The sequence below is a fragment of the Centroberyx gerrardi genome, chromosome 10, assembly GCF_048128805.1.
Source record: "Centroberyx gerrardi isolate f3 chromosome 10, fCenGer3.hap1.cur.20231027, whole genome shotgun sequence".
In the NCBI taxonomy this organism is placed as follows: Eukaryota; Metazoa; Chordata; class Actinopteri; order Beryciformes; family Berycidae; genus Centroberyx; species Centroberyx gerrardi.
Window position 1 is genome coordinate 4244375 of NC_136006.1, and position 10440 is coordinate 4254814.

A 10440-nucleotide genomic window follows, 5' to 3' on the forward strand; every position below is an offset into this window, starting at 1 on the left:
GCAGATGATGCTGAGAGGAACTGTTGTCTAACCTGCCGTCTACCTGGCTGCAGTGCTGCCGCCGTTTCTCTCCTTCTACAGCTTACATTTTAGGCATTTAATAATTTAACTGAGGCTTAAAGGAAAAATCCACCCTCTTATACTCTTACACTATTATATATCATCAATCTGTGATGTTCAGTGTATTCCAGGAGTTATTTTGTGATAGTGTTGTAATTTACTTTCCCTCAACCTGCCTAGTGTACTTCTACTTCAGTTCAGTGTTTTCCTACATTTCCCAGAATGCCTTTCGACACCCCACAGAAAAGCGGCGTGAACTTGTTGCTTTCAATCCGAGGTATTTAAATATATAGTTAGTGTTCGGTGGAGAAACTGGTCTCTCTCCTCTTCTACGATGGATTTCTCCCTGTATGATTGTTGAACGTCTCTTGGTGCAAAATGGCGGCTCTAGAAAGAAGAAGCCCTCGCTCTTTGATTCTGAGGGACTGACACCAAAACCTGACGTTTACCGCTGATGTTTTACATCCTGAAACATTTTCTGATATCAATTGTAGCTGCACCGGAAATCACAGCGTCTGTTTGGCCAGTTATCCATTGGAATAATAAAAATACACCAAACAACAAAATAGGCCCAGAAATACCAGCTAGATTGCCATTGGATGTTTTGTAACAGTGTTAAAGTGTATTAGGGTCGATTTATTTTCCTTTAAACTTAAAAAACCAACATTACAAGCAACCAATAGTAAGGAGGGCAAGTGACAATACATATAGAAAGATATGCTTGATCCTAGAATATAAAATAGAGTGCTAGGAAAAGAAAGAGCTAAGGAGAGAAGGTAGAAAGGAAATCTTTTTTAATAAATATTAATAAATTAATCTTCTGAGTCCTGTGATTATAACTCATTGCTGTTCACATCCTGAACCACAGTGTTGACGGTTGAATTATGAGGACGTCTAACATCTAATCTGACGGGTTGCCATGGTTTCACCTGGGAGAGGTTGTTCTGTATCGCCTCATCAAAAGTTGGGTCTTAGTCATGTAAGAGGAACTCATGCATCTCTCTCTCTCCCACCTCCCCCCCTTTCTCTCTCCTCCTTCCTCCTTTTATCATCTTTCTTCTCCCTCTTTCCCCCTCACTCTTATTTTCTTTGCCATCCCTTCCCCTTAATCTTTTTCTTTTCCTGTTCTCTCTCTCTCTCTCTCTCTCTCTCTCTCTCTCTCTCTCTCTCGATTCTATTCCCTATCTTTCTCTCTTCCCCGCCCCATTTTTTGCACTTTTGCTCTCCCTCCTCACCCCTCTCTTCTTCCTCGCTTTCCCCTTTCTCCCCCCTCGTTCTCTCCATCCATCACTTCATCTTTCCCGCCTACTCTTTTTCTCCTTGCCATTTCTCTCTTCTACCTCTATCTCTCTCCTCCTCTTACCTCCCTCATCCCCCACTTCTTCCCTTCCCCCCTTACTGTTTCTCACTTCCCCATTTTTGGCTTTTTTTCCATCTCTTCACCTTCCCCTCCTCCTCCTCCTCTCTTTCCCCCTTCCTTCCTTCACTCTCTTGTTCTCTCCTTCTCCTCTCGCCTTACCTCCTCTCTGTCCCTCCATTTTGTTTCCTTTCCCCTCCTTCTCCCCTCCACCCTTTCTCCCTTACTTTCCTACTCTCCTCCCTCATCATCTCCTCTTCCCTTCTGTCTCTCCTCCTTCCCCCCCCTTCCTCTCCTCCCTCTCTCTCCTCCCTGCAGCCCGGCGTCGTTGCGGGAGCGTCTGGACGTCTTCTACGTTCAGCCGGATCTGGCCCTCGGCGCCGACGGCCCGCTGTGGTTCGGCTCCGCGCCGCTGGAGCGAAGCGTCCTGGAGAGCCTCCTCACCCGGGTCCTGCTGGTCCGGGACGTATACACAGACAAACAAAACCCAGAGGAAGACGAGGAGGAGGAGGAGGAGGAGGAGGAGGAGGGGGGTGGTGAAGGAGGCGGCGGAGAGTAGCTGTCGTTTTCCGTCAGCAGAGCCCGAAGAGTTCAGAGGAGGAGGAAGAGGAGAATAGCTAGCGGTGTCTGCTCCTCCCCTCCCGTCTGCTCCTCCTTCCCCTCCTCCTGCTTTGACTAGCTGTGTCCTCCTGGTGAGGAAACGTCTACAACAGAGAAGGTAGAGGATGATGAAGACGGTGGAGGAGAGTAGCTGAAGGAGGAGGAAGAGGAGGTTAAGATGCTAGAGGAGTCGTTCTGGTCGTAAACCATAAGAGGAGGAGGATTTTGGGTGGAGGAGAGAAACCCGCACTCGGAAGAGGAGGGTGAGGAGAACTCATCTTCCTCATCCTCGCTCACCTCTTCCTCCACAAAAAAGTTCTCGGATGTGGAGAACCGGTTGGGATGAAGAGGAAGAGGAGGAGAGTAGCTGCAATTTGTTCCTCTGGTCAAAAAAAAACGTAGAGGAATGATCTTTTCTCGTCATTTTGAATGGAGAGGATGTGCTGCTGCGCCTCTCAGATGCCGCCGAGGGTTTAGCTTGTTTTTAGGCAGGAGAGGCTAATGCTGCGTTCCATTCAGAGTTGGAAGTCGGGAATTCCCCGCTGAAAAGGTTGTAAGTATAGCCTCCATGCATTCAGTTCAGAAAAAACAGGGAAGAAACATGGACACCTGTGAGATTTTTCTCTGCCCAACATAAAAATACGGTTCTCCATGCAAATGCTGATGTTTTGCCAATGATATTAGCAACGTTAGCATAGAACGATGGCAACTGTAAGTGCAACTTTACATTTCAAGTGTTTATTTGAACCATTCACCACACAGGTTTTTTGATAAATTCATGGTCATGCAATGTATTTTGACAGTTCTAAACATTTTTAAAGTAAAGCTGTGTAGCGTTTACAGTCTATGCTGCCATGTTGACGTGATGTCAGATATCTGCTGCTCGGAAACCTCGGGGTCGAGGAATCTCGCCCGAATTTCCCACTTGGAATTCCGACTTGAAGGGCTGTTCTATAGCGTTTTTTTCCCCCAGTGGGACGTTGGAATTTCCGACTTTCCGACCGGAACGCAGCACGAGAGCGGCAGCCTCCGCTCCTCCCGCCACACGTTGGCGTTCCCCCCCGTCACCTGGGCTGCTTCCATCCCCTTCCCGTCATCACACCTCGTCGCTCCTGCTCCGTCAGCACCGTTCTCAGGCCAACCGTCGCACCGTAGCGGACCCCACAGCCGGGAAGGAAGAGTCAGAACTGAGCGAGAGGACCGACTCTCTCTCCGACGTTCTCGCCGAGCGTCAGACCGACCCGACCGGCTGTAGGGATGAACTCTGCGATGTGTGTGTGTGGGGGGGGGAAACCAACCTACCGACATGCTGCGTTTCTTTATAGGACATTAGGGGAACCTCCGTTCATGCGATGTAGCATTATGTGCGTACCAAGCCCAGATTGGGCCGCTTTGAAGTGTAAATATTTCCGAAAACCGGGGGGTTTATTCGAGATGGAGTCGATCCAGAGAGACACTGTGTGGTGTGGGATAAAGAAAACACCCACTGAAATCTTCTTCAGCTTGAACACCTCCTCCCTCTCCCAAAAAAGCCTTGTTTTTTTTTTAAACATAGTGATTATTTATTTCAGTTTTTATTGGTTTGACTGTATTCTCTTTTCTTTGGGACGGGATTTTTCCTGTGTGCCATTTCTTTTCTCACCCGTCGTTCATGGAAAACCTGCTGCAGCCCAGTTCTGTCCCGCCTCTTCCTCGCTTGTTTTCCTTTAAAGGGGGGATCGGTGCGGAGGCGACGCCAGGAGGACGCAGGGACACGCTACACATGAAGGACGTGGGAACACTGCTCCGAGCTCGAGAGACGATGTTTTGAAAGACTTTTTTTTCCTTTCCGCTTCTGTCCCCTCGTTTGTATCTCCTGCCGTTTCTCGGTTGCCGTTTTGTCTCCTTTAAACTTTAACGTCGACTTAGTTTTGAAAACGAAGCACTTGGTAATAAGTGCGCTTTTCTTCTTCTGAGCTGTTTTTTAGAGTAATTCTGTTAGCACTGCAAAGCTACAAGCTTGTATTGTAACAATGGATTGGACATATACTTTAAAGGACGTTTGTTTTTTTTTCTCTCATGAACTGAACTTTCAAGTTTTCTTTTGGAGTTACACTATAGAGACTGTTCATTTATTTGAAGATGTTTTTTATTTATGTGGTTTAAATCCCCCATTTTATTTTTTTTTTACTTTCCAACTTATGAGTTTTATTTGGAATTTACTTTCTATTTGTTTCAATAAATTGGAAAAAGTACTATCATGCTAAAAGATTAAGTGAGCTATTGTTTGAGGTTTTTTTTTCTATCGCTCCCTTCCTCACCCATTGACTTCCATTGAAAGAGGGAGAAGACTCTGCTGCAAAGCTTTGACTGTCTGGATGAATTTTATACCCTTTTCCTACAAATGTGCACATTTTCTCAGTCGGTGCTCAAAATATTAGGAACACTTTCCAAATATTGAGTTCCACCCACTTGTGCACAAACTGCTCCCCTCTGCATAATCTGCATCTCCCTTTCATGACTGATTATTTCGATTAATCGACCAATCATGTAGTCTATAAAACATAAATAATGACAAATGCTCATCACAAGTTATCAGAGCCCAAAGTGATTCTTAAAATGATTTGCTGCCAAAGGAAAGTATTTATTTTGTAAGGATATCAAATGGAGAAAAGCAGCAAGTCTTAGCGTTTGTGAAGCTGTAACCAGCAAATGTTTGATATTCTTTCTTGATAAATTAAAGTGATTAATGGATTATCAAATTATAATGGTTTAATTTTCTATCGATTTGACTAATCGTTTCAGCACTATGTACCAGGTGAACTCAGTAAGGCATCACAGCTTTCTTCTTCTTGGCGTTCCTAATATTTTGTCCACTTGGCTGTTTATCCAAAGGCGCGTAGAGTGGTGTAACATTACAGGAACAAGGGAGGTGGATTTGGAGAGAGAGCGTTGATCTGGAGTGAAGTTGCCCCGATGTCTGACTGAGGATCAGTCTCCCAGCCCGAAATCCAAACCTTTAACTTTAACTGTGGAAGTTGCAGAACTGATCCCGGGTCAGAGGCCCCTGGGTCAAACTGGGTGATTTTTTTTTTTTCCCCCCTGCTGGATTCACAGGCGGCGCCCGAGCCTGCTGAGGGTTTGGACACGCAGTTGACGCTGTGGCTGGCTTTGATGCCTCATGTGAATGTGCCTATCTGTATATACTGAAAGTGAGTGACTGTGACTTGAGTCTGATGCAATGTGTGTGGGCCGATCTGCCGAAACGATTATGTTAAATAAATGATTTCATTTTCTAACCAGACTCTCTTCTACTGCTGTTGTGATTTGCTCTGATCCGGTGTTAACGGCACAAGCAAAAAAAAAAGAAAAATCTCAGAAAAATCCCCTCAGATTGTTTTACATCGTCTCACCAATCTGTGATGTTCAGTGTATTCCAGGAGTTATTTTGTGATGTGTTTAAGTACTGTTTTCTTTCTTGTTGAACCCGCTTTCCCTCAACCTGCCTCGTCTACTTCTACTGCAGTTAGTGGTTTCTTTACCCAAAACAGAACGTCTTGTTACTGCTTTGCATTCTGGTCGATTTCCTGCTACTTTTTTTTTTCTTGTTTTTTGGCATTATTCAATAGTTGAAAGTGGAGAGAGAGAGAGAGAGAGAGAGAGGGGACGACATGCGACAAAGGTCCTGGGCCGGATGTGAACCCATGACATCACGGTTACATGGTACGCACCTTTAGACCAGTGATTCTCAACCTTTAGTCCACATTAGGGCCAGATGACATTTTGTCTCTCAGACCCAAATCTGAGAATATATTTATTGTTCGATATGATTTTGTCCAGAGTCCCATGACTGTCTGTATTGTAGGTAGAGAGATAACAGAGAAATGAAATAACGGTGAAGTGTAACAATGCATCAGTTTGGGACCCCCTGGAACCCCCTCAAGGACCCCTGGTGGTCCCCGCACCCCATGTTGAGAACCACTGCCATGGTCCACTGAGCCACCAGGACGCCCTCACTCTGTTTTGTTCTATTGGACAGCCAGGACTTTTTACCCAGAAGACACCGCTGTCTGTCGGTTCTGCTCTCTATGAATGTTCAAGCAAGAGCAGCCAGAACTGTCTCTTCCTTTATATACTATTCTGCATAATATCAACATATTCAAAATGGCCGGTGTTCTCCTTTAAAAGACGGTCTCTAACCACTTTAGTCATTCATGCTTTTTTTTAAATTATTTTTTATCCCTTAGGGGCTTCATGTAGCCTGGTAAGACCATCCTGATCACGTGACCTCACATCCTGTTTCGCTCCACGGATCAGTCTGGACTTCCAGCCGCCCACATCGATTTCCTGAAATTACAATGTAACCGGGCCAATCAGGGACTGCATCGTAGTTGATGACGTAACCGGGCCAATCAGGGACTGCGTCGTAGTTGATGACGTAACCGGGCCAATCAGGGACTGCGTCGTAGTTGATGACGTAACCGGGCCAATCAGGGACTGCGTCGTAGTTGATGACGTAACCGGGCCAATCAGGGACTGCGTCGTAGTTGATGACGTAACCGGGCCAATCAGGGACTGCGTCGTAGTTGATGATGTAACCGGGCCAATCAGGGACTGCGTCATAGTTGATGACATGAAAAATACAGGCCGCCACTGTAATGGCTGTTTTTACTCTACTAACGTTAACGTTACCGCTCGTTGCTTCGGGAGACGCCATTACTGTTTTGCTTGCGGCGGCCTGTATTTCACGTCATCAACTACGACGCAGTCCCTGATTGGCCCGGTTACATTGTAATTTCAGGAAATCGGTGGGCGGCTGGAAGTCCAGACTGATCCGTGGAGCGAAACAGGATGTGAGGTCACGTGATCAGGATGGTCTTACCAGGCTAGGCTTCATGACCTTATGATCCATGAAACTATAAAAAATAAAAAAAAAGATATAATTTCTAAAATACCAGAGCATCATTAAGACCATAACCATTCATTTCTGATTTGCATATTAAAAATTACTTTCTGCAGAAGTGTGATTCTGTCCGTCAGCGGCCTCTTCACTGTCGTCTCCCGCTCTGCAAGGTGCTGGGCGGACATGACACCCAGGCAGAGGCTGCTCTCTGGGAGCTGAGGGACAGCGGGGCGGGGGAGGGGGCGTGGCCTGTCGACGCCCCGGGGGAGAAACCACACGGCTCGGGGTCGTGTGACAGGAAGTCATGTTGGAAAGGTTATAGAGGCCGGGATACAGGGACCGCAGTGTGGAGCGATGGAGACGGGTTAGTGTAGTTTATATAGTGGCCCCTAGAGCAGCGGTTCTCAAAGTGGGGTCTGGGGACTCCCAGGGGTCTTGAAGCAGTTCCGCGGGTTCCCACGCTGAAATGAATATTTCAATATCTCTGACATTTAAAGTGATGTTGAACTTTGGTAGTACCTTGGGTTGTGCAGCCTCCTGCCCATGATATAAATATATATCTATTTTTTTTCGCCCATCTATAATTATTGATAAGCTTATTTAATTATTTTCTTCGTTCCACTCCGACCGGATTTCAGTGTTCTTCAAACTGAAAGGTTTCATAAACATAAAGAAAGAGATTCACTTAAAAAACAATTCAGCAGCATGACTAGTTTTTTTATATATAGTCAGAATCTGCTTTGTCGGCATTCCTTTATGTGCTAGAAGTGATTTTCTGACTGTTCCTCCAGACAGTGGCAGTGAATGGAGAGAGAGAAACACTACCAGTCACACAGAGATTTAATTCACTAGAAATGAACCCAGTGAGAGAATGGATAAGAATGACTTTCCATAGGTTTCACTCTCCTCACACTCACTGCAAAGTCCTGTGTGTATACAGTTCAATACTGAATCAACTACAACTGTCCCACATGGGGGTTCCTGGGACAAAATCTATCAACAGGGGGTCCGAGGCTCTAATGTGTGTCTGTTAATGGGTCTGTGACGTGAAAAGGTTTAGGAAGGAGGATTCAGCACTAGCTAATTTTCTTGGGTGTTAACTGTCCTCCTATTTTGATTTTCATTTACATTTTTAGGTGTTTTCTTAGAAAGCAATAATGAGGAGTTCAAGGGCGCTGTGCCCTGTGAGCATGTATGACAGAAAACTACAAGGTACAGAATTATTTTGGTTGATTTATTGTCAAGCAGCAGTAGCTCTGAGTAGCATCCAACTAAATACCTGAAAATGTACATGTACCTCATTCATGATTGATAATTAGAGTCCCAAGTCAGTCTCAAGTCTAAATGTAGAACAGCAAGTCAAGTCAGAACAAATCAAGAGTCCAGTATCAATTTAATATCTTAAAGAAAACTAAATATCTAGGACTTTTCAATGCAATATGGTTTTAATAGGATAAAAACTTGGTAAGAGCATCATGAGTTTCTATATGATTTCTATAATCAGTTTCAACTTCAGTAAATTCAATCATTCCATACAAATTCAGAAAACAGAATTTAAATCACTTTCAATCTGAGTCATTTACACAAACACAAGATCTCAAGTCAAGACTTTAGAAACCTTTTCAAGTCATCAAAGTACAAGTCAGAGTCAAGTCCCAAGTCAGCAGAACCCAAGTCAAGTCAAGTCTCAAGTCTTCTCTTTCTATTCTACATTTAGACTTTTACACTGTTTTCTGTTTGTACTGTTTGACCAACAAGCTGATAACAAAATGCAGACATTTCCCAGAAAAGTCAGAAAAGTGTGAAGCCACAGCAGCACCGTGTCAGAGGGACCGGAGCAGCCTCAGGTCAGAGTTCAAACTGAACAGTGTGCTGTTTGTCCCAACAGGGGGCGCTGCGGCCTCGCCGTGGAGACACTGTGACCGCCGGAGCGTCCCTCAGCTCTTTATTTATCATCATCGCCGCCAGACGTTTTGTTGAAATAATACCCGTCATGACCCACAGCAGGGCCGAGGCAGACAAGAGCCGCCTGTCTCCTCCCTCCTCTTTCCTCCTCTCCTTTCCTCTCCTCTCCTCTCCTTTCCTTTCTCCTCCTCTCCTCTCTTCCTCTCTCCTCTCTCCTCCTCCCCTTTCCTTTCCTCTTCTCTCCTCCTCTATCCTCTCCTTTCCTCTCTTCTCTTCCTCTCTCCTCCTCTCCTTTCCTTTCCTTTCCTTTCTCCTCCTCCTCCTCTCTTCCTCTCTCCTCCTCTCCTTTCCTCTCCTCTCCCCTCCTTTCCTTTCTCCTCCTCTCCTCTCTTCCTCTCTCCTCCTCCCTCCTCCTCTCCTCTCCTTTCCTCTTCTCTCCTCTTCCTCTCTCCTCTCTCCTCCTCCCCTTTCCTTTCCTCTTCTCTCCTCTATCCCTCTCTCCTCCTTTCCTTTCCTTTCCTCCCTCCTCCTCCCCCGCTCCACCCTCACCCTCTGACCCTCCCTCCTCTCTAAGAAGCTGCAGGTCTCTCAGCACTGAATGAGTCCAGAAGCACTTGACTTTTCCATCTAAAGGGACAGCGCATGAGGAAAAAATCTTTTGCAGGCTTTAAGGAAAACATTCCCCCTCTTCATGTGCATTTTTTCGGGGGGACAAAACAGAGCGACAAAACCCAATTTTTTGAAGAGGCAAGCTTTTTTCTTTCTGTGCTATCCGTTAGAGTTGGCCAGACTCCAATAACTTGTCCCATTGATCTAAAGCTAAAACGGCGCTGGTCGCCCACACAGCCGGGCCGCGAGGGAGCGGGGCGGGTGTAAAAACATTTTTTCACCCTCGTGGGGTTTTTTTGTTTGGGCTCAATCCCCGGTTCTTTCAGGAGGCATAAAGGAAGCGCTGCGCTCAGCAGGGTCATGTGGGCGAGGCCCGGGGGGGAGACTATAGGCGGCGATTAGGGCCTCTAATGTGCAATGAATCCTTTTCGAATCACATGATATGAACTAATGTCGCCATTTAATGATAAAACAACAGCGGTGGGGAGGGGGGAGCTGTGGGGGGGGGGAGGGGGGAGGGGGGGGAGCGGGTGTACAGCTGCACGGCGGACAGGACAGCAGGGCAGGAATGGATGACAACTGCATTTCTCAGGCTGTGTGTGTGCCTCCACACACACACACACACACACACACACACACACACTGCAGCAGCCGGCTGGAGGAGAGGAAGAGTTCAGCTGGGACAGATGTGTGTTAGAGGTCAACACACCAGGCACAAGAACAAGGCTTTTCCTCTCACTGTCCCTCCAGCCGCTGCGATACTTCCATCTGTTTCCATCTCTTACTGCTGCTGCTAAACGTCCCACATGTAGATATCTGTCCCGCATGCTCCGAACGCTTGTCCGTCCCGTTGGCCCCAAAATGGAGATGAAAATATCTGAACTATCTTTGATGGACAGGGAATGTCCCGCCCCGCCTCCCTCCCACACACAGATCAGTTTAACCTTGGCTCGCACTGGGGTGTTGTTTCGGGGGGTGGGGGGGTGGTGGGGGGGTGAGGGGGGGTGGATTAGGTTAAATTTAGGAT

The 10440-nt window shown here is 46.4% G+C and overlaps 1 protein-coding gene across 1 annotated transcript in view; it reads left to right on the plus strand.

Annotated features, from left to right (window-relative positions):
• Positions 1 to 5298, plus strand: part of zmym2 (zinc finger, MYM-type 2) — a 47059-nt gene extending 41761 nt beyond the window's left edge. Inside the window, exon 26 of the mRNA XM_078286015.1 lies at positions 1736 to 5298. Coding sequence (XP_078142141.1) covers positions 1736 to 1976 — 241 coding nt within the window. The 3' untranslated portion in view covers positions 1977 to 5298. The remainder of the gene's footprint in view (positions 1 to 1735) is intronic.
• The last annotated feature ends 5142 nt before the right edge of the window (positions 5299 to 10440 follow it).